Source organism: Branchiostoma floridae, chromosome 1 (genome assembly GCF_000003815.2).
Source record: "Branchiostoma floridae strain S238N-H82 chromosome 1, Bfl_VNyyK, whole genome shotgun sequence".
Lineage (NCBI taxonomy): Eukaryota > Metazoa > Chordata > Leptocardii > Amphioxiformes > Branchiostomatidae > Branchiostoma > Branchiostoma floridae.
The window spans coordinates 418,071-443,131 of NC_049979.1; the positions used below are offsets into that span (position 1 = coordinate 418,071).

Genomic DNA, 25,061 nt, shown 5'->3' on the forward strand with positions numbered 1-25,061 from the left:
AAACAGTGGTGTTGCGTAACAAACAAATGACAGAACACATAAAACACGAATGTTGGAAACATGACTATAACCGCCAATCTCAGGCCGTTTGTCACTTTTTTGATATAATTTACGTTACCATAATAAGTCCCTTAGAATGTATAGAAAGATCATTACTTTTGTACTCATAGGAAAGAATGCTCCCAGATAAGTAATTGCCTGCAGAGTTAATCTTTCCAGAGCTGTTTGTTAAAATTTTATTTATCATTAAAAGCATAAATATAATTTACGTTACCATATAATTTACGTTACCATTTTTTTTCTTCAACATGTCATCGGATGTTCAGCAAGAGCACATCAACCAAAGACGTATTATCTGCTGTAATGTTAATGTAGGTGGGCTTGGCTTGCCATAGAGTCACAATGCAGTCTGTTTATATGTTCCTGTTTCAGTGAATTTTACGATGCTGGGACTTTTCATTTCTCTTAGGAATGTAGAAGTACGAGGGGCGAGTAAGAACAGAAAGAAACAACACCCCGACTCCCGGGATTCGAACCCGCGCCGAGCCCGGGCAGCCGGATCACATATCGAACGTGCAAACCGTTCAGCCAAAAGGCTTAAGCCATTAGGCGTCTTTGGTTTAGCAGTCCTTGAACACCACTGTTACACTACTCCCCCTTTTCTTTTCAAGATTCGTCCTCGAATCTCCGAGATCGACATCCCTGTGTGTCCTTTATCGAATTTCTGAAAATTCACATTTGTTCTTTGGTACGTGCATATGTAAGGAGATTACACACTGCATTTTGAAACCAAAAATTTCCACAGAAAATATCCGAAACATTGCGGGCTTTTTAGAACGAACAAAACTCATTATCAATGTTAGAAGGAGCCATCCCCCTTACAGTCTGTACTTATTCCCTATGCTCTGGTATTTGTTTCGCTCATTTTTATTGGTCAATGCCTGCATATATCTTACTTTCTTGTGTGTATCGCTACTTTTGATTGGTCAAAATGAATCGACACCGGCACCGGTGTCGATTTGCATCAACGCTGGTGCCGGTGTCGATTCATTCTGACCAATCAGAGGAGCGAAACCCACCTGCCTGGCCTGGATCTTTGTGTTACGGCGTCATAACCAACGTGGAACGGGGCCTTCTGATTGGTCCGCGGTGCCTGGCTATATGATAATGTTGTTTATAATAATAATGATAATAATAATAGCCTTTATTGCACATTCATGCCCTATCGGGCTAAGTACAGGCATATAGATACAAAAGGTAGTAATGCAGTACACATGGTTTCTAAAACATGGATTCTAAAACTAGTCTAATACATTTGTTCGGCTTCTTCTCGTTTCTTAGTAATGTTGAATATGTAGCTTGAGATGTGTTTGTATAATGTCGTTCGATCAAACCTCATAAGAAAAATGAATTTTTCAACACTAGACAAAGATTCAAAGCGAGGGAACTTTCCTATAATATAGCTAAAAAGAATACTTTTATCATTACTATATAAACTACAATCTAATAAAAAGTGGGCTTCATCTTCGACCTTGTTCATGTTACAAAACTGACAGAGTCTTTGCTCCAGAGGTGTGCGGCCTCCCTGATTCAGTTTGTGGCAGCAGATTCGCAGTTTGGTAATTGTAGTTTTTTTTTTTTTTCTATTTGCTTTTGGACAGACGAGGACGATGTGGCACTGCACTCAAGTGTTTTGTAACTTATATTAACAATGCCACATACACGGTACAGACAGAAGGAAAGTGGTGTAAAGTGCCTTTCCCAAGGGCACAACGTCGGGGGCACGGTGGGAATCGAACTCGGGACCCATAGATTCCGAGCCGAAAGCTCTACCAGTTACGCCACGCCCGACGCCACTAATTGTAGTTCTTTGTCGTTCGTTCGGAATTCTAAGGTACTCTTCTTCGTTGTGGGTGGATTTGAACAGTCTGTATGAGCGTAATTTGTTCTTTGCGAATTTGCCTTTGTTGTCATAATGGATTTCGCGTAGAAATGTCTGAAAGTAGTATATATATAGCCTTGCTCATCAACAAAAGCCTTGTTATACACATATTACACAGTTCTTTCTGCCGGTATTATTAAACCACACGATATAAGGTGTATGGATGGATCTTTTGTTAGGTAGCACATTCATTCTGTATTGATGTGACATTGTGTTTGTTCCACGAACAAAAATTTTCCTGACATTAAAAAATGTTTTATAAGAAGTGCGATAACTGGTGTTTAGTTTGTTGTCTTTCCAATATCGAAAGCTTGTGCTAGAAAGGCCCAGTCCATCTGGTGCATGTTGCCATCGCATCATGTCCTGCTATTCCCAAAGACTTGATTAAAGGACGCGAGGACGAAGCGGTTCTGACCTAGAGCGTGTGATTGCGTGAATCCTTTGTTACTTAGCATGTATTTAAATAGACCCCACCAAGATAGAGACCTTGCATATCTTGGGTGTCTTTCCGCAGAGTCCGGGTGGGTACAGGACGAACAAGATTATACGGGTATTCCGGATAACAAAGATACACTTTTTTGCTACTCTGAGTTAGCAACATGAAGATAAGAGGTCCAGCATTATAGACGAACATGACCTGATCAATCCAAATAGAGCCAGTATGTACACTATTCGGCTTTCCTCCAAATGTTAGAGATTCTGTAATTTACGTTACCACAGTTCATTGGCATTTACCTGTAGAATAGATATCGCCTGCTTCCAACCATTTTCATAAATATATTCTATCGCTCTTATCCCATCCTACAGGGTGAAAATTAAGGAGTATTAAACGGTTTGTCTTCATATCAGAAAAAAATATACCATTTATTTACTTTTATACAAATGTAGCAAACTTAATAGCTAGTAATTTTGATGATTATTCCGAAACAAATGACACGGCGGTTGAATATTTCTCATTGGCGTGTAATTTGAAGGTTTTGGGTTGGAAAATTCGCTAATTTGGCTGTTGTTAATCCACTATTACTTGCTGGAACATTTCTCTGTGTAGTAATATGCTCTTTATTACGAAATTGTAGGAAAGATGACATGGCCTACTAAAAATCAAATATCTCCAAAATTAAGCGTGTTAGCACCAGACAAAAATAGCAAAAGATAGTCGATATAAGTGGTAACAAGTTCATACCAGCAGGTAAGCGTTTTGGACAACTTTATTTTGTACAATTTTCTACCTCCAATTTTCCCAGTTAATGAGGAATGGGCGTAGAACATCATCCATACGTTGTAAAACATCTGAACACCATTAGACATGGCATACCTGGTCAAGTATGCTGCGGGCTTTGCTGTACGCTGGTGAGATGTCTGACTCCTTGGATCTCCCAGACACAACTGTGGCCAGTGGTACTCCCGTGGACAGTGGTACTCCCGTGGACAGTGGTACTGCTGTGGCCAGTGGTACTCCTGTGGACAGTGGTACTCCCGTGGACAGTGGTAACCCTGAAGACAGTGGTAGCCCAGCTCTGGGAGCTGGGACACTTGTAGGCATGGCTACCGGTGGTCTCACCTGTAAGAGTTGAACATAAAGTATATCATTTGGGACTCATTGTGAGCATTGCAGATATTGTAACAAGATATGATTTGATTTGATTTATTGAAATTGCAAACATAGAGGAAAATTGCTTCAACATAGAGGAAAAATAAAACACACCCTGCCTGTGCAATTTCTGTAGCAATGGAGTTAAGCTCTTAACCTCAAGGTCCTATCATGCTTGCTAACATGAATTTGTGTATTTAAGTATTTAACTAAAAAGCCATTATGCCATGAAAGCATCTTTTAAATTATGTCACTACTATTGTTTCTATAACTCAAACATAATGCAAACTCTTGATTTGCTGCAACATTGAACACACAGTAAATGAATGTTAGTCCTAAAGGCTTCTCCATATACAGTGTGTCCAGAAGCTATGTAGGAGTGTTTCTTTCAACATTGACTTTTCCCTATTCTGCCAGAAGGCATGAAAGAAAGGGAAGAATCAGCGGCGCAATCCTGCACTGTTAGCTTCCCATTCATCACCCCTCAGTGCTGCCTTCAGGAGCAATCTTCCCCAGCGGGGAGGCAACTATTAAGTACAGCAGGGATCTAAAAACCGCTCAGACAATTATTGATGATAACCTGAAGGGTGGAGGGCAATGATGTATGGAGTCCAACACGAGGAATCGATACGGGAACACGGACAATCATTAAGCAGAACTAGGGCAAAGATTAGGGTGGAGTGTTTGGAGTAGGGTTTGCAATCTGTGCCATCTTTGATTAGAGATCCTCTGGAATGTGGTTCTTTGCTCATGTGAAACTGAAAGTCCAGAATGATAAATATTCTGTGAACTGTTTCTGTAATCATTGAAGATGATTGGATTGCTCAACCCTTACCTACAAATCTCTGAGCCAGTACCTCAACTTAATGTCTTGTTTCGATACAAAGATCTATACAAAGGATTTTGATTTGAGATACTTGACCTTAAATTGGCTCTTTGCATGAGACACTAAAAGTCTAGAACAATAAATATTCTGTCAACTGTTCCTATCATTATTGAAGATCACACCTGCTTACTGATTTGCTGAATTGGTACAGGTACAAGTCAGAACACATACCTATAAACCTCAGATAGACTATACCATCAGAACTTGAACTTGATGTTTCAATACACAGCCCTATACATGACTGACCCTTGCTGTCACTTGCAACAGAGGTTGCATCTTAATCAGCATGACAGTCTAGTGAATTTCCTTGTGACAGCTGGATCTTGGCTTAGGAGATGAGAATTTCATTATCTTGAAAAACCGTCTTATTCATACTTCATGAGGATTCATGTCAACTGTTGGAATATAGGGAAAACTTCATTGTCCAAACTCAGGCATTTTGCACCCTCATTGATAACATAAATTACTTTATCTGTGTCCTACCAGGAACACCAAGGGAGTCAGGATTTGCTCTTCTTCTCTTAGAAAATATAACCCTGTTTATGTGTTGATATATATTTGTTCGTCTAATTCTGTTTCCAAATATTTGATTGGGGCGCTAACATAAGTTGACGTTATTTGAGTACGTTATCATCTTGTCTGCACTTGATTATGTTTGCTTAATGAAAAAAGATATAGGGGAACCCCCCTAGCAGCTTCCTTCTAAACTGCAGGTCACAAGCTTAAAACTCAAGACCCGTCTCCAAGCAGAGGTTCAGCTCCGGATGTTTTTAGACGTTTTGACAAGATTTTAGGCTTTTTTATTTGGTTTTCTATTTTATACTGTTTTTTTTTATGTCTCACCGTTTGGCTGTATATAGAAAACTCCGATAAAAACGCCTAAACACATGTCACAAAACAGCCGGAGCCGAAGCTGTGCTTGGAGAGTGACTCATAACCACGATGCTGACAAGTAGATACGGGGATACAGTGGAAACGACGCTGCCTTGGCAATATTAGGTTTGCCCTTTTTGAGTGCTGTCTTGAGTAGTAATATGGGGAACATATCATATCACCACGGCTGTCTGTCAGAGTCACACCTTTCACCCAGCATCCTCACATCTCCGTATCGCACACGCAACATGAAAGGACACTTGGAGGACGTCCCTCCGACAGAGGCTCTCGCACGCCCGAGCGCTGCCGGCTGCAGCTCCCACCCCGGCCTGACCCCTGCCGGATGACATGTTGTGTCCAAAGTTATCTGCAGTCGTGAAGAATCCCCTCATTTTCCCCGGCGAACAACACAGGCACTCTGCGTGGCCCCTGGTCACCCATCACTCTTGCTCCGGTTGTTATCTCGGCCGGGGGCTAGAGTGGACAACACGATAAAGAAGCCGAACTCTGGAGTGACTTATTCCCGGGAAGCCGGGGAGGCCTGACACGCACATTCACCACCTCCACAGCCCAGGGCTACGGCCACTACAGATTGCCGCGCTGTCATACATCTTCTGTCAGAAGTTGGGAAGGGTTTGGGACACGGCCGCGGCTCTGGCAGGGAGAGATTACGGAAAACTTTTGTGCTTATGTTAGGAAACGGCTGGTGGGTGCCTGCTGAAGATATCGTTATCCTCCTCGCCTTTGGTGACAACTCAAAGATACATACCCACGAAAATGGGCCTATCTGTCAGGACAATGTCAATGAACTGCTATGTTTTCAGCTGGAAGCAATGGAAATGACAGCTTGGGTATTGAAAAATCATCCTAAAAGCAGTATTTGTAAAAAGTAAAACGGGATCTTGAACCACTTGAGCTCACTGAAGAGCTTATCTTTCACTGGCAGGGAAAACAGAGGACATGAACAGTTTAGACAGGTTCATTAATGTCTATTGTACCTGGAAAATTCCACAAACTCTCTTCGACAAGGACGGCTACTTTGTTGATTTTGTCTACAATAGAGTCTGCAATTTTTGCTCCAAATTTAAAAAAAAAACTTAACTCAAAAAGAAAATTTAATTCAGGAGTCTAACGAACAGCTTGATGGCAAGCAACTTTTTGATAGGTTGACCGGCTAAAGTCTGCTCCGCGTTGGGGCAAAACATATTGCCTTGCCATACAGCCAACATCCCCCTGGGATGGTTTTAAATTTGTAATGCAAGAAAATGGATGAAAATTCTGCCCCACAAGAGATGTTAGAAGCCACCGGCCATTCATTCCGAGCCCCCCGCTTTAAGTGTCCATTACTCGCCGGCTGATTCACTGACCGGAGACCAAGAGCCATGAATCAGCTGTGCCACCTCGGGTGACGGACCGACTGTGGCGCCTCGTGAGGGTCTGCATGTGGGGGTCCTGGCACCACATAAGGGTCTGCATGTGGGGGTCCTGGCACCACATGAGGGTCTGCATGTGGGGGTCCAGGCACCACATGAGGGTCTGCATGTGGGGGTCCTGGCACCACATGAGGGTCTGCATGTGGGGGTCCTGGCAACGATAATGACAGCGTATCTATGTCAAGCTGCTAGCTGACAAGATTATCAGTAAATTCTGCATTGGTATCTACAATTCTGTATCAGATTCTGTATAGTTGGTAAAACTGCCCTTTGGAGGACCACACTTGCTTTCAGGAGGGCGGGCAATGTTCAATGCTCAGTTGGTAAATTCATCTGTGACGGCTGTTTTTGGGAACAAGTGAATTAATTGTTCCCGCGTTTTGATGTGGACTTTCTGGCAACACTGACACAAAATATTGGACGTTGTGACTTTTGGGCAATCTGGCATTCGACGTTGCAAAAATTACAAATGATTTGTCAATAAATATAAGCTTCACAAAGAATTCAGTTTAACACGTAAGGAGCTATGTAGAAGCAGGGCTTGAAATACTGGGTGCATGTGCACCAAGGTGCACCCAAAATTGGAACTGTGCACCCAATTTTTTTCAGTGGGTGCACAGGGTGCACCCAAATATTTTCTTAGGTTTATGTATGTAAAGATATCAAAGTGTACTAGTATACATCATATTCTTGACATCTGAGTGTTAGAAAGATAATAAAAATGTCTGTCATAGTACTTCTTTAAAAATTTGATAGCTACAATGTAACTAAGTTTTATTATTAGGTTATCACTTAAGTTTAAGTGGTGCACCCAATTTTTTAAGCTGGGTGCACCAGTGCACCTATTCCCAAAAATGAATTTCGAGCCCTGGTAGAAGTGAAACAATAAATCATTCTCAACAAATGATATTCTGACAATGCTTTACTTTGAATTAGAGCGAGTCAGCTACAATTAATAAGAGATTGCAAGAAATCGCAGAAACAGGCATTCAGACCCTCCCGAATGTCCTGACCTGACAGATGCCCGATTGGTAGCAGTGCTGACGTGGGATGTCACGGATTGGGAGCAGTGCTGACGTGGGATGTCACGGATTCATGGAGCCGAGTGACAGCATCATGTGTCTGGCTCAGCGGCCGGATGATGAGCTAACGTCGGAGTTTCCTGCCGGACTGCATCGCGCTGAGATTTAGGCCCAATCTATACACAGTTTTGCTTTTCCGATATCTTTGGAGATGTCGAGAGGGATCTGGAACGTTGGCCGTGGGACACCCGTGGCGCTTGCAGTCATAAACAGTTATACAAAATGTATAGCCTAATGAGCCCGCGTTATATGCTAATGAGCCCTCCCAAAGTCGGGACACATCTCCATGCGCGCAGAAGCTGTCGGGGACCCCTGCTAAGCTATCGGGCAAATGCTCCGGACCTTTCGGGAGAAATTCTGCCGATATCTTTATGGCGATATTGCAGTTCCATCTAGACGCTGAAAAAAAGCTGTCCCCAATACTAGTAGAGTAATAACCGTCAGCACTTGTGGAAGGCTGTAAAGGAGGCTGGGACAATCGGATCTCTCATGCAGAAGATTTGGATCCTCACCGGAAATAGTGCAGGAAAAGTGGCTAATGTGTTGGGCTGAGATTTAGTTAAAACTGCCCTGTGTGTATGTACCTATACAGGGCTCGAAATACTTTTTTCTGCTTACCTGCTACCCTAAAGATCAATAAATAAATAAATAAACCTGCGTAACATTGAAAATTACCTGCACCAGACACATTTTACCTGCACCACTCTGAATTAAGGAAGAATGGATCATACTAAAATTGTTCAGGAATCACTGCTATTTTTTTCTTTTATACTTTATAGGTGATAACAGTCAATGCAGCTAATAACAGTCCATATACACCTACATTATAGGACATTTATGTATAAAACCCAGTACATGTACATAAACTAGTACAGGTTAGGTACAGGTAGACACCAGAAATACCTGCACAGCTCCAATTTTACCTGCACTAACCTGCATATGCAGGTGGTATTTTGAGCCCTGCTATAGAAAGGTGGCCTGACAGATTATATGCCAGTAGGAGTTGGACTCTTAGGAACAGCGAAGGCTAAGACTCATAGTTTATCTGACATGAGGGTTGCATGGCATGGACTGATTGTAGAGATATTCAAAATTATGTATGAAAGCTGCCTTGTATGGGACAAAGATTAAGTCTCAAATGTAGTCTGACCCTGAGGAAATGGTCTAGAAAAAGTGGGCTTGTATCATTTGAAGATTCAGTCTCATTTCAAATCTCCCCCCAAGCTGGTATGGACAGATTACACACATATAGGAGTAGGACTAGTAGGAGGAAAGTTGCCTTGTTTCAGGCCAAGCCATAGCCTAATCCAAGAGCCAGCCTTTGTACCCTTGGATGGGATGGACAGACGGACGTGCATCTGAAAGAAGATTTAGACTTCCAGGGAAAGTTTTAGCAAAGATGCCTTATATCAGTCGAATTCCAAAACTCATCTGTGTACTCCAGGGTGGTATGGCAGATGGACTTGCCGTGTCACCGATCTTGTGGGGAAAGGCACTTTACATGACTTTCCTCACCTAACTCAGGTGTAAATGAGTACATAGCTGCGGCTAGTGGCAGTGACAGGCCTTTGTTGTGGTGACAGGCCATAGGGGCATGTTCGGGCATGACGCACCCGCCATGACACACGAGTCAGGGGTAGGAGGAACCCCTTGCATCCTTGGTCGGAAAAATTAGTCCTCCTAGGAGATGGAAACTCCAAATGATAAACCTGCATCTGCTGGGGCCGTCTTACGTGGCAAAGCAGTTCTGTCCCTGTAGGACTTAGTGCGCCAGTAGACGAGAGGGTGGAGAAGGAAGTGCACACCCCTCCTTCACCATAAAAAGTCACGTGCAGGCCAGGCAGACTGGTCGTCTAATCAACCTGTCTACCTACCATTGATCTTCGGATACAAAGAAACAGCCATCATCATCAACCCACCTGAGGTGATGTAGTGGCCAGGTAACTCATCTGAGGTGACGTAGTGGCCAGGTAACTCACCTGCGTTGCCAGGTATGACTCGATGGGAGCGGGTAACTCACCTGAGGTGATATAGTGGCCAGGTAACACCCCTGAGGTGATGTAGTGGCCAGGTAACTCACCTGAGGTGATGTAGTGGCCAGGTAACTCACCTGCGTTGCCAGGTATGACTCGATGGGAGCGGGTTCTCTCAGGGCAGCGTGCCGGCGAGCAGCCAGTCTGTCTTTCTCAGCCTCCTGGGGACGAGAAGAAAACAACCTTAAGGTGACCATAATTCATGCACTGATCTATTGTAATGTATTGTCAGGGCTCGAAATACCACCTGCTGCAGGTAAAATTGGAGCTGTGCAGGTATTTCTGGTGTCTACCTGCACCTACATGCAACCTGCACTGGTCCATGTACTGGGTATTATACATAAAGTAACATGTTGTAGGTGTGTATGGATTGTTATTAGCTGCATTGACAAAGTATGAAAGAAAAATAGTGACAAATGGTTCCTGAACAATTTTAGTATTATTCATAATTCTTAAGTTCAGAGTGGTACAGGTAAAATTTATATAGTGCAGGTAAATTTCAATGTTATTTGTATTTCGAGCCATGATAGTGAAACCTGCCAAAGAAGACCACTCAGGGGACTGATACAATCTAGTCTAGTGAACAGGTGGTCACTTAAGACAGGATTCTGAACGCTTGTGTCAATGGGAAAACTTTTCTAAGAGCCACCAAAATGATCTTGGTGGTCAGGTAGTTCTTATAAGCATTCTCTCCAAGCAGAGGTTGGTGGGGAAAATCGTGGAGTTTTTCTTATATCTTTGTATTTCTGACACCAGGCCTGCTGACAGAAGAACAAACAGCATAGAAGAAAAAGGTCACGATTTTCCCCATCAACCTCTGCTTAGAGAGTACTTGATATGTCTAAGGTGGTTACTTGTATAGGTTTGACTGTACTTTATAAGACTCCTTGTGGTCTTGCATAATGCAAAATTAAGCAACAAACTGGACTGACTATCTACAAGGCTATTTTTCATCTCTTTCCCTTACCCAATACTCAATGTATTCTGATCATGAAAGCTACAGCACTGAAAGTTACAAGTTTGTTGGCAGATGTAGGAGTGAAAGAGAGAAATATGGGCTCTCTTTGACAATGACAGCTACATTTCATGTACTTTGTTAAATCTGACCAGTAATGCTGTTTTGTGAATCTACAAAACTCTCTCACTATATAAATTAGGCAGTTGGTGAAAAGTAGAAAAATTATGCAAACTTAACGTAGAAAAGACAAATGCAAGACGTGTTTGATGGCAGATGCAGAGGAGGCAAAGAGAGAAGAATGGGCAGGAGAGACCCATAAAGTGCTCTCAGCACATCTGTAAAACAAGCCAGACTCGTCAGTAAAAACCAAGTAGAGCACAACGTGTCACGTAAGCGTCTGAAAACAGCCGTTATGCAAACTTCGGAGCACATTTGCGCGCCTCACCACAGGTGCGAAGTTCCGGCTATCGGCCATGAAAATCTGCCCGTCGTTTTTCAGCGGCCATCCCGGAGCGTTATGTCACTGAGGGATGGGCCCGCCACCCATTCACAGTTTTAATGGACCTATCATCAATACAACCGTAAGCGCGGCGCCCCATTTTATAGTATCATCCCATCTCCCGGCTAATCCCTCAGGTTTTCCCATTAATTAAGCTGGCGAAGCCCTGCGGACATTTTATTATTTTTCAATGGCCCATAACAACGGGAGTTCCCGTGTCCGAATCATTGCAAACGGTAATGCACGCATCAATCCCACAGGAAAGTCCTCATCAAACAAGCAATTGGAGTAGAACACTTACAAAGTGATCTGCTTGTAATAATATCTCGGGGATGATAAGGCAATGGCTTGGGGAAATGAAAAGGGTTTCAAGCAAAACTTACTGTCAGTTTATGAATGGCTAACAGAAAGCGTGAATAGGAACCTGCGCGTACTAACTGCCATGACGTCTGCCTCACTTATCGCCATGGTTACTTGATGTGACTACCATCGTGCCGCCATGATTGGTTGCTTGGGCAGCACGTAAAGTGGGAAAAGACCACAGGCCGAACTGTCTTACATCAAGCCACAGTTTCCAGACTACTCTGCGTGCAGAATAGCCAGGGCTAGTTGGTCAACCTTGGCTGACTGTAATGTCAGCCAAACAGATAAATAAAACCATAATTAAATACGCTGCACAATAAGCGTGATTTTTCTTTAAGTAATCAATGACTATTTTTATTGTAATCATTTTATTCAATTGCAAAATCCATCAATTTTGTGATGGAATTTCATGCAAATTTCATGTTACATGTAATATGATATCAATTATTGTCACCAATTTCAAGTAGATGCAGCACCATTTTGTAAGTAACTATTAAGTGATGAGGGAAGCATCATACTGTACTGCAGGTCTCTAGACAGCTCAAAATTTTTTTCCGTCAGCCAATTCCCATTGTCGCGAAAATCGCGAAAACACTCTTCCATGAGTTAGAAAGACTGAACTGAGACCTTGAAAAACGGGTTTTTAATGAGATTATCGTATGCTAAAGGGCGCCGACACACTTCGTCAACAATAATAACAATAGCAAAACAAACAGTGTGTGGCTTTTACGGCCGTGGACGGCGTCCCCAAGCCGCCTGTAGCGTCCACCAAGCATTTTTGTCCGTCAAGGTTGACAGATTGGTTTTAAAATTTTTTTGTCACACGCAGCAAATTTCCGTCAATTGACGGAAAAACGGACGCTGGCTAGAGCCCTGCTGTACTGTAAATATAAAGAATTGAGGCGTGATCATGACTGTAGACAGCTCAGACAGTAATTACCTCATGAAGGTGTTTGATGTCATATTTCCACCTCTCAGCATCCTGCAGGGGGGAGACAGGAGCAAACCTTGTTGAACTTTTAAATAGTAAAACATGAAACTGCTGACTCCCAGCATATTATGAAGGATTATACTTAAATAGAATATTATATTCCTGGACTTCCACGCTGTGTTATTTTACGATGTGTTTGACAGTCAGATAAGATACAAAAATGTGTTATATGATTTTTAACTTCAGCATGTACGCCTAATGTAAATATTGTATATGATGATGATAATGCGAGCACCATGTAAACTTCAGTGCAATTCAGGTACCTGCTACCTGCAAAACTGTTGTGATGAATAAACTGAACTGAACAAGGGGCATCAGTGACAGGCCAACAGATGAAAGGAGGAAGACACAAGGCATTTAATCCATGATTGTATGATTGGGCCACACTGACTTTATCTTATAGATGACATCCTCTAGAGACAACGAAACTGTTGCAGGAGGCAGGGCTCGAAATTCGTTTTGGGGATTAGGTGCACTGGTCACACCCAACCTAAAAGATGGGTAAAAAAACCACATAAAATAATTAGAGAATTATGTAGAAAACCCTAATCACAAACCTTACTGTTCCTCTTCTGAGAATCTAAAATTTCGATTAATCTAAATTGAACTTGAAATTCTTAAACAAGTAAGTTACTATAATGACAGACATTTTATTAAATTTCTAACAGTTGGATGTCAAGATTACGGTGCATAAAAGTATGTATAGGTAAACCTACGAAAATATTTGGGTGCACCCTATGCACCCACAGAAAAAAATTGGGTGCACAGCTCAAATTTTGGGTGCACCTGCACTACCAAAAATGCCATTCTTATTTATCTTTGTGGAAGAAAAGTTATCTTCCACAAAGAAAAATAATCTCTGTGTGAGAAAATAAGAAAATAAGAAAATGTCAGTTAGAAGGTGAAAGTTTTCTTAGAATATTTTTCTCAGACCAAGCTGTTCTTTCTTAAAGTTTTGGGACTAAAAACTTAAGATAAATCTTCTTGTGACAAGAATGATTCTGTGGTACAGAATTTATATCTAATCATAGTTTTAAACCTATAAATGTTCTCTAAACTAAGAAAAATCATCTTATTCTAGAACAAAGATTAAATATCTTATAGCAGGAAAACCTAGATTATGTTTCTTGAAAGGTTCTTGTAGCAAGAAAATCTTTCTGTCCTTAATAATAAATTTCTTGTTGCTTCTTTCACTAACCATATTATGCATCTTGTATGAAGATTTAGATTCTTTCAACAAGAATAACCTTCCGTCCTTAAGAATAGATGTCTTAAACCAAATATATATTATCTTGTACAAAGATTAAGATTCTGGTAGCAGGTCAAACCTAGAATCAGTTTCTTGAAAGTTATTTGGAAGCAAGGAAACCTTTCTGTCCTAAAGAACTAAGTTACCAGTTAACAGAATATGCGTCTTGTGCTAAGATTCAGGATCTTGCTCAAGAATTCCTTTCTAATCTTAAGACTGATACTCTTACTCTTAGACAGTGATTCTCTGTACAAGTCTGGAAATCTTGCACCAGGAATATTTTACTTGCACCAAGAATCAGCTTCTGGTTCAAGAATTTCTTCCTTCCTAAAGACACACCAAGAAATTGTCTCTTGCGTTGAGATTCACTGTCTTGAACAATCATTCCTGCTGTCAAATACTTAAAAACAGAAAATCACTAAATAGTTAATAGCAACTACAAAAATGTTAGAGGAAGAAATCTCAACAAATTATGTGTATAGTATAGGAATGTTTATTACCACATTCTTACATAAGACTTATGAAGTATGATCACAATAGTAACAGTCTTTGAATGGAAATACTTTTACGATGACAGTACCAGACAAACATCAATAATTATGGTAGAATTTCCTATAGTATTATAATAATATATAACCAATACCCAAGGAGCATATCAATTCCTTTACATTCAAATTGCCAATTATTTATCTTGATATACGTACAAGAAGAAAAATCTCAAATTCATTGCCCTTCTCAAAGAAGCATTTACAGCAATATTATTGCATTACTTAAATGGCAGTGTAGCTGTTTTGTAGCGGAATATGCTAAGGCCATAATCTATAAACTTAGATATAACTATTCCATATGGTTACAGAGTATCACATTCCAAAATAGAGCAAACCCTTGCAGTGAACTTTTCATTCTTGACATTTGGTATGGTCAAAACCTCCGGACACCTAGAGAAAAAGTGAAAGACCTTGTTACTTCGTAGACTCTTACACAAAACAACAAAAAAGTTATCAAGTAAACAATTTTGAATAATATATATTAATTTCAGTAATGTATTGTACTATATACCTATTCTTTAACCCACTGGTGACACATATAGATTATGTATGTTTATTTGATACCGTAATGAAATTTGTTTTTGAACCGAAATACAGCAGACTAACCCTGTGATATGAAATAGAATCTCCCAACGATTATTTTGATTAGACATACAATGTGCACATAGAATTTGGCAGCCAAAAGGTGGATATACATGTAGCTATGGAAACAACTCTTGCCTCACCATATCTACTGCTTTGTCAAGATTCTGTGCCTTGTTGCTTTTGAATCATGGGCGTATGACGGAATGGCGTCATACTCGGGAATTGTGGGCGAAGTCTCGTGAGCACTACTGCGAGACGCCGCGAGATCTGAGAGGAAGAACAGCAGATCTCGAACTAACTGTGAAAGAGAAGGACGTGCTCCGAACTCTTCCGCTCACCACCGTCTTTTCCGCGCCATTTCGAACAACCGCCGAACAACTTACCTCCCCGACTCCTCCTAAATTATCTCCCTACACCCTTACCCTTTTGACTCCTCCCAAATTTCTCCCCCTCGTAAGAATGTTTGGCGCCGGCCGGAGAAAAATTCGCCCTCCAGCCCGTTTCGTCTCGTCACCGGCCGAGGACGCCGAGCTTGAGTGGCATTCCACGCCAGCAGAGCTGTCGAAAAGGCTGGAAGACGAGCTCTTGGATGTGACCCGCCAACTGGAGAAGATGAAAGCAGACCTCGGCGTCGGTTTGGAGAGGGCCGGCAGAGTTCGCACCCCCCTCCCCACCACCACACCGGAAGACGCCGATGGAGGTCAAAGGTCTCCCATCCCAGAAATCCCAGCGCGAGTTAAAGATGGCCGCCCGGAAGTGCACGCAAGGGCGCTGCGTGCAGAGCTTCGAGAGCCCAATCCTCCCGTGAGGCAGAACTTTCCGACTTTGCGGGAGGTTCGGGCCTTTCAGCAGCTACAGAGCGACCCTACAGAGTTTTCTCGGCACATTCCAAGATATACCGAAGCGGAACAGTGGGGCGCAGCCAGCATCGAGGGCCACCCCCCTCCCCCCAAGTACAACACTCAGCAAGTCCAGGAAGGCCTCCCACCTTCACAGCAAGGTAAGAAACTTACAAGCGGCCTTGCCAGGAAAGCGCATGATAGAGTTGTCAGAGAGGTTAGTTGGCCTCATGAATATGTTTTTTCGGCCACCACCACCGTCACTTATGACTCATTGACTTACGACCAGTTTGTTGCCGGAGAAATGTCCATTATTCTCAGTGCCCACACCCACCCGACAGAAAGCCGGAACAGGGGACACATCTTGAGGGGACTCATGCTGGACGTGCCCACTTATACCTTTAGGGGTGTTAAGAACTTTTTCAAGATTTTGCTCATACACGTTGAGCACGGCCTAGTGAACATCAACACTAACACCACACTAGCCGAAGTGTACAAATTAAAAGAAGATCATCTGCGGCGGCCGTCGTCGGAGATGGAGCAGGGTCATGCACACGGCGGTCCCCAGCAAGCAGCATCCACCGAGAGAGCTGGAGGTCCACGCAGCACATACTGCTACAGGTATCAGGCCAATACCTGCTCCTTTGCCACCGACCACATCTCAGCGTCAGGCACACTCCACGTACACGCTTGCAAGTACTGTTCCAGGAACAGGCCAGAAGTGGACGCCAGCCACCCCGCTAAGTTCTGTCCATTCAACAGAGATAGGGGAAGACAGAGCGGACACTCAGCAAACCGTGACAGTTCCTGACTAGACCCGGCTCACAGCAGGCATCGGACTTCCCCGGTAACGACCTTGACCGCAACTACAACCAAAGCGCAACAAGCAAGCCCAGTTTTACGAAACTCCCCTCGCAAGCTATCAAGACCTGTCATGAGAGGTACCCACACCCACGACGCTGCGTCGAAGCCCTCACTCATATCGACGGCGGGCAGCTACGACAAACAGCGCGCTCTAAAGCCCTCACCAACTCAGACGGCGAGCCGCGCTCCCCCACAGACCTCTCCAAGTAAGATGGCAGGCAGGTACCATGGTTCCCCTACCCAAGCCCCACAGAGGCTCAGTACCGGCCTCGCACACACGGTATCGACACAGGCGACACCCGCAGTGACTGACTCACAGCCTCATCAGCCAGGCGCCCCGCTCCTCCAAGCCCCCAGGGTCACCAAGCACACAGCCCGTGACCTGCATGACATCATTCACGCGTCAGGTCAGTACAACTTCCGTGGTTTGCGTATCCCGTTACAAACCCACCTCAACATTCCAGCGTGGCGAGCTTCCTTGGAACATTACGTTGATAGCGGTATTGTGGAATTCCTTGAATTTGGTTGGCCCATTGGTTTTGACTCGCTGTACTTACCTGTGTCTTCCAGACGGAACCACAACTCGGCCAACACCTACAGCGCCGCGGTTGACCAGTACGTCAACAAGGAGGTGACACTCGGAGCCACGCAGGGCCCATTCCGCTTACCGCCCTTCGGCAACGACTTTGTTGCATCTCCCCTCCAGACCGTACCGAAAGGCGACGAAGGTGATAGGCGGGTAGTCGTGGACTTGAGCTTCCCGCCAGGGTCATCGGTCAACGACGGCATACCAGCGAAACAGTACTTGGGTCATCCACTCCACTTCACCCTCCCCAGCCACGAGGCCTTCGAATCCTTGATCAGGCGCAAAGGCCCAGGCTGTCAGTTGTACAAGCGGGACCTGAGCAGGGCCTATCGCCAGCTACCGGTAGACCCTTATGATTATCATATGCTCGGATTTACCTGGCGGGATAGCCTTTATTTCGATGTTGTATTTCCGTTCGGGCTGCGCTCGGCGGCCATGGCGTGCCAAAGGACCACCAACGCCATCTCCTACATCCACGCAGCACAAGGCTACGACTGTGTGAACTACATAGACGACTTCGGGGGCGCTGAGACTCCAGACGAGGCAGAGCAGGCCTTCCAGTCCTTGGGTTCGACTTTCCAACACCTCGGGCTCGAGGAGTCGGTAGAGAAGGCCACCCCGCCTTGTACGAACATGACTTTTTTAGGCATCGGTTACGACACCTTAAAGATGACAAAAAGCGTGACCCAAGAGCGCTTAGCTGATACACTTCTTGAATTGGACGTCTGGCTAGGCAAAAAGAGAGCGACCAAACAGGAGATACAGGTACTCCTTGGGAAACTGGCATTTGTGGCAATATGCGTCCAGCCGGGCAGGGTCTTTCTGTCGCGCATTATCACCACATTGAAGGGCCTTCGCAGACAGCATCATCGAACACGGCTCTCCAGCGACTTTAAGAAGGATGTGCGCTGGTGGCGTACCTTTCTGCCCGAGTTTAACGGGATCTCCTTGATTAAAGACCCGTCACGTCGCACTTTACCCGACACGCCGACCACGGATGCCTGTCTCACCGGTTGCGGCGGCACCTTCAATCGTCAGTACTTTCGCTCAGCCTTCCCGACAGCGCTTGTGCAACAAAAGCATCCGATTCATCGCCTGGAGATGTTAGCCATCATCGTGGCGTGTAAGGCCTGGGGCGAAGACTGGTCGGGTTGCACAGTGCGGATCGCTTGCGACAACGAACCGTCCGTGCAAGTAATCCTGACAGGCCGTTCCACGGATACGTTCATGCAGGCATGCGCCAGAGAATTGATTTACCTTCAAGCTCGTTACGACTTCGCACTCTCTGCCTACCATATTCCCGGTGAGACCAACAGACTAGCGGACGCTTTGAGCCGCTGGCACACAAGTCCGAGTTACCAGCGTCAATGGCAGACTGCAACTGCTGACGAGCTGTGGAACGAAACTTTAGTCCGCCAAGAGTGGTTCGACTTCACTCACGCGTGGTAGAATAGAAGCACGTTTTAGCTCCTCTCACCTGCACCTGACCTTGTTTCCATTCTCACACCACAGGTGATGCCTGGACTCTACTTGAACAGGACACCCTGCGCACCCAGCAGCAAGCTTTTGCTGCTTCCACGCGGGCGAACCATCAGACACAGTTCCGAGCGTACATCGCATTCTGCAAGTTCTTTGGGAAGGTGCCCATTCCAGCGTCGGCCCATCTCTTGTCATGCTACGCTCAGTTCTTGAGTCGCTCACTTAAGTCACCAGACACGATCGCACACTACCTCTCAGCCGTGAAGCTACTCCACCAACTTCACGGCCACTACCAGTTCAGCCTCCAGCAATTTGAACTCCAGCAGACTCTTCGCGGCCTGAAGAAAATCCTGCGGCACCGCCCTAAAGGGCATCACTCCATCACCCCAGAATTCCTCTTAAAAGCACGGGAGTTCCTCAACTTGAATACTGCAAAAGACGTCACCACCTGGACAGTCTTATTGATCGGTTTCTTCGCCTACCTACGAAGATCAAACCTGGTGCCCACGACCGCGAAAGCTTTCGATAACACCAAGCACCTTCAGCGACGAGACATCCTGTGCGTCAAGGAAGGCCTTCTCATTCAGAACACTTGGTCTAAAACGATTCAAGCTAACGAGAGAGACCTCGTAGTTCCCATCCTGGCGATCCCAGGTTCTCCGCTGTGCCCCGTGGTAGCTTACAACAACATGCTACAACTCTGCCCAGCGCCACCCGATGCGCCGGCCTTCCTCCTCCCACCAACCGCCCGGCGTCGGTACCGGCCAATGACTGCTTCTACTCTCACCAAAGAACTAGCTCGTCTAGTTAAGCACGTCGGTCTTCCGAAGGGCTACCACACGCTGCACGACCTACGCCGTGGCGGATACACCCTGGCCTTCGAGGCTGGCGTCCCTCGAGAGCTACGAAAGCAACATGGTGATTGGAGATCGGACGCTGACCTGCTCTACCTCCGTCCATCGGTCGAGCAACGTCTACGTGTACCGGCAGCCATGCGGCATCTCATCCTGCAGCGCATGTAAGCAGCTCTCCACCAACCTCGGAGTCTTCTTGGCCCCTGCGGAGTGGCCTGTGACATCCTGTGTTTGTACGAGATTGTACATGAAACAGCATACAAGACTGAGTAAAGATGTCACTCGCCCAATACGACTCCGTGTGATTGACTGAGTGTGAACAATTATGGGCGTATGACGGAATGGCGTCATACTCGGGAATTGTGGGCGAAGTCTCGTGAGCACTACTGCGAGACGCCGCGAGATCTGAGAGGAAGAACAGCAGATCTCGAACTAACTGCCACCGCCACCCAACAACGTCCTTCAGAACTTTCGACCTCAGTAGTTCAGTTCTGTAGTTTTTAAATCCACAACTTAGTTTAGTTTCTGCACCACTTAGATATTAGCCTCTTTTAGCCTTTTCCTCAAGTATCTCGACTGTTTTGTATGACGAGCATAGCCCTCCATGTGCAGTCAGAGCTAGAAGTTGCACCTTGTCATAGCATTCAGCTCGGCTCAGGTCACAGATGGACGGGCGAGAGAGACAAACTGTAGTTTTTCTCCAAACTGTCATCGTCATCGAGAGCCTACCTGTTTTATAGCCATCTCGTGGCTTGTTATCGTTAGTGTTTTAAGTCGCTCTGTACGTCGAGCAGTACCTCGTTTAGCGCTCAACTGTATTTACCATGAATTGTACTATTTTAACGAGAGCCTTAAACTTTTACGGCCACTTCCCGGGCCTTGTAATTGTCATTCGTTAAGTTCGTTATGTACGTCAAAGGCTACCTTTTCTGTACTAGTTCTTTACGCCTAGCGTTCTAGGCTAGGCCTGTGACATCCTGTGTTTGTACGAGATTGTACATGAAACAGCATACAAGACTGAGTAAAGATGTCACTCGCCCAATACGACTCCGTGTGATTGACTGAGTGTGAACAATTCTATACTCTAAAGTCTATGCATGGACTTCTTTTATCTTGAAGTATTTCAAGGTGGGGGAGGGGGGCACACTTACCTTATCCTTCATATCTTGTTCCCAGCTGTTTCCGCTGCATAGTTGTTGATTTTTAGCAAATTGAACCCAGTCACCAGTGCCTCACATGATCATGGTCCCTTTTACCTTACTTTTGGCTGTAAAACTGGCACGAGTCATCAACTGATACAAAGAGTAGTGAACTGAGCTGCTGCAACTGTCACTCTGTTCAAAATGGAGATGGGGTAGCCCAACTGTACTCTGGGATACAGATCAACCAATCAGGGGTTCAGAAAAAGTCACATGACCAGAGAGGCTAGAAAAACAAGAAATGTTAAGAAATATTTTCTTATAACTGTTCAAAATAGAGATGGACCACCTGGGGTAGCCCAACAGTACTCTGAGATACAAATAAACCAATCAGGAGTTCAGAAAAAGTCACATGACAAGATATGCTAGAAAATCAAGAAATGTTTTCTTGTTACCAAGACTAATTCTTAACAAAGACACCAAATGGGTTTTGATGTGAGGAAAGCAAAACATAACTTTGAAATAAACATAGCTTGGTCACCAACAGAAATTTCAAAAGAAAGGTTACCATACTATTCAACTAAATGTTATATCTTGCAACTATCTCTAGGTGCCATGAACCCAAAAAAATATCTTGTTTTTCTCAATCAAGAAAGTTAAGAAATATATTCTAGTATATCTTAAACATTACCAAGAAAAACAAGAAGCATCTTTCTTAAGCTTTTTGAATAAGGAAAACATAACATTAAAGAATTTTATGCTAGTTGTAACTTTTTGTTTTGATTTCTTGATTTTATAATTTTTCAAACCTATATTTGATCAAGTAAGTGAAGAAAAGAATTCTTGTATCTTCTTAAACATAACCAAGAAAATCAAGAATTATCTTTCTTAAACTTTCTGGATAAGGAAAATAAGAACATTTGTGAATTTTATGCTTGTCATATCTTGTTTTAGAGTTTCTTTTTTTCTTCTTTTTCTTAACATTATTTGGTCAAGAAAGTGAAGAAAAAAGTTCTTGTATCTTCTTAATTGTTAGAAAGAAAAACAAGAATCATCTTTCTCAAACTCCCTGTATAAGAAAATCAAGAAAAGTCAAGAATGTTCTTCTAGCAAACCAAGATTTTATGTAGAAATTGAAAAACGACAAGATTAAAGATCTTACGGTTAGAATCTATGGAATACTCTGTTTGATCTTAGAGAAAATGAATCTTATGGTAAGATTGAAAAATAAAGTTTTTCTTAAATTTCTAGAAAATTCTTGTTGGCAAGTATCTTAATAGATATACTTTCTTCACTTAAGAAAAAATAGAGAAAAACTCTTTCTCCAAGAACTAACATACAGAGATTTTGCAGAGAGTTTCTTACTTTCCTTGAATTTTCTTTACCGAAGAAAATCTTTCTCTCCATAAGAAAACAAGAAAAATAAGAAAAACCATTTTTGGTAGTGTGGGTGCACATGCACCCAGTATTTCGAGGCCTGCAGGAGGGCAAAAGCAACCCAGCAAAAAAAATGCGGCAAAACCACAGGGTTACAAAGCTGGTATTGCAAATTGAACAACAGAATGTGTGTCAAAAGAAATAACTTGTCTTTATTTTTAGGAGACACATGTAGGTTGTCTTGTTCTTCTTAACAGACTCAGCTGAAGTAAAATCAATATGTAACACACTGACAAGAATGATAAAAGGAGTCCACCATTAGAAGGTATATGGCTCCGAGGACTGGATATATATGACTGTGATGAGAATACTCAAAAGGTCAGTTTGACCAAGGGTTTGACACAATTTTGTGGTAGTGTATACCAGTAATGAGTTTAACACAAGCCGGCACATGCTGGCCTTTTTACAGTAATATGAGTCGGCAAGTTCAGGATTTCCGTGGAGCCGGAGGAGGTGAGGTTTTTTGTTGTTGTTTTTTTAGAACAGGTGAAAAGTAATGCATGTGCGGACATCATCCATAAAGATATGAAGTACACTTGGTCCTAGAGTGTTCACTGTGCAAAGATCTGCGAAAGGCATTCGCTAATGCCACAAATATAGATAAAAAATATGCGCACCTAACGAAGGAAGATCTGTTCAAATACCTTGTGTCATCATCTAACTACGATATACTGGAAAAACTCTGTAAGCTCGTCCACGCATGTTTTAAGAAGAGAGAAGAAGCATGTAAACTGTAATATATATGTATAGCTTTCCGATTACTTACTATGTACCAAACTGACTGCATTTAGCCCCAATGGGGCATGAATATGCAATAAACTTCATTGTCATAAAAGCCAGAGTGGCCTAACTAATCATTAAAGTATACGAGTTACAACTCACGTGCACATATCCCTTCATCTGCGAGCGCATGGAGCTGATGTCTGTGAGTAGCCTGTCCGCCTGTCGCAGGGCCGGGCTGATCGTGGGCGCCGGTCTGTAAACATATGGAAACAAACCTGTTATTGTTGATGGTGGGCGCCGGTCTGTAACACATGGAAAAAATACTGTTAATAACCCTTACACATGCTTGACACATCAATGTAACTGTCATAACAAATAGGGTATTGTTGTAGAGGGCAATACATGTCAAGCAATACAATGATAAGGAAATTATTGAATGAGCAAAGTTACGACAGAGTCATGATCAACGAAAACCAAGTTTCCCAACTCTTTGTTTGTTGACAGGCAAAAAACAGAAACTGTTGTCATGTCAACATTTTCAAACAACATCAAAGTCTCCTGCGCTAGAAGCATGTACAAAATGTAAGGTAACAGTTGTTTGTTGGTTGTCTCTCTTATGTGCCCTAGAATATTAGGAGAGGAATGCCAGCAGAAGACAGTATTGCCCTGAGTGACAGGCTGAACAAAAGGGGACTGCCGTGTGCATGTCTGCTATCTTTCATACTGAAGGGTTATTGCCTTGCAATGTTGGCTGCCCAATGTATAAACAAACATCATCAAAAGAAATATGTATTACTCTGTGTAAATTAAAGTTCCAAACATCGGAATCTACATGTACGCAGCTCCTGTATCACAAGCCACTTTTTCTGAACAGTGTTATAATATTCGCCAGAACTATATAAGCATCGAGGTTGACTCTCTTAATATAATAAGTAATCTGTGATAAGGTAGGAATGCCAAAAGAACACTGTATTGCTTTGAGTGACAAGCTGAACAAAAAGGGGACTGCCGTGTGGCTGCTGTCATTAATACTCAAACCTTTCGGTTGATTGCCATGCTAACTATGTCAGTCGACAGCCCCGATTGTGTCCAACGATATCAAAAGAAAAAGGTATTGCTCTGAGTGACAGGCTGATCGAACACAAGTTCTAAACAGGCTAGTCTACCCAGCTCCTGCTGTCTGTCTGGATGCTAAGTGATCGCAGCGCTGAGCATGACAGTTCTGGATGCAGGGTGATCGCAGCGCTGAGCATGACAGTTCTGGATGCTGGGTGATCGCAGCGCTGAGCATGACAGTTCTGGATGCTGGGTGATCGCAGCGCTGAGCATGACAGTTCTGGATGCTGGGTGATCGCAGCGCTGAGCATGACAGTTCTGGATGCTGTGTGATCGCAGCGCTGAGCATGACAGTTCTGGATGCTGGGTGATCGCAGCGCTGAGCATGACAGTTCTGGATGCTGTGTGATCGCAGCGCTGGGCATGACAGTTCTGGATGCTGTGTGATCGCAGCGCTGGGCATGACAGTTCTGGATGCTGGGTGATCGCAGCGCTGAGCATGACAGTTCTGGATGCTGGGTGATCGCAGCGCTGGGCATGACAGTTCTGGATGCTGTGTGATCGCAGCGCTGAGCATGACAGTTCTGGATGCTGGGTGATCGCAGCGCTGAGCATGACAGTTCTGGATGCTGGGTGATCGCAGCGCTGAGCATGACAGTTCTGGATGCTGGGTGATCGCAGCGCTGAGCATGACAGTTCTGGATGCTGGGTGATCGCAGCGCTGAGCATGACAGTTCTGGATGCTGGGTGATCGCAGCGCTGAGCATGACAGTTCTGGATGCTGGGTGATCGCAGCGCTGAGCATGACAGTTCTGGATGCTGTGTGATCGCAGCGCTGAGCATGACAGTTCTGGATGCTGGGTGATCGCAGCGCTGAGCATGACAGTTCTGGATGCTGGGTGATCGCAGCGCTGAGCATGACAGTTCTGGATGCTGGGTGATCGCAGCGCTGAGCATGACAGTTCTGGATGCTGGGTGATCGCAGCGCTGAGCATGACAGTTCTGGATGCTGGGTGATCGCAGCGCTGAGCATGACAGTTCTGGATGCTGG

The 25,061-nt window shown here is 44.0% G+C and overlaps 2 protein-coding genes and 1 long non-coding RNA gene across 3 annotated transcripts in view; 1 reads left to right on the forward strand and 2 right to left on the reverse strand.

Annotated features, from left to right (window-relative positions):
* The window catches only part of LOC118420821 (TALPID3 protein-like), a 122,664-nt gene that overhangs the window by 19,469 nt on the left and 78,134 nt on the right, over positions 1-25,061 (reverse strand). Inside the window, 4 exon segments of the mRNA XM_035827844.1 lie at positions 3,258-3,503; positions 9,918-10,001; positions 12,601-12,642; positions 23,114-23,207. Of these exon segments, the coding sequence (XP_035683737.1) occupies positions 3,258-3,503; positions 9,918-10,001; positions 12,601-12,642; positions 23,114-23,143 (402 nt within the window). The 5' untranslated portion in view covers positions 23,144-23,207.
* Positions 14,376-21,909, reverse strand: LOC118409220. The gene is made up of 2 exons (XR_004830412.1): positions 20,807-21,909; positions 14,376-14,838 (listed from the first exon to the last, which is right to left on the reverse strand). It is a non-coding gene; the product is annotated as an uncharacterized LOC118409220 (long non-coding RNA).
* LOC118409209 lies at positions 15,219-20,697 on the forward strand. Its single transcript, XM_035810081.1, has 2 exons — positions 15,219-16,033; positions 18,835-20,697. Exons 1-2 carry the CDS (start codon positions 15,229-15,231, stop codon positions 19,821-19,823), a joined length of 1,794 nt encoding a protein of 597 aa, XP_035665974.1. The 5' UTR covers positions 15,219-15,228; the 3' UTR covers positions 19,824-20,697.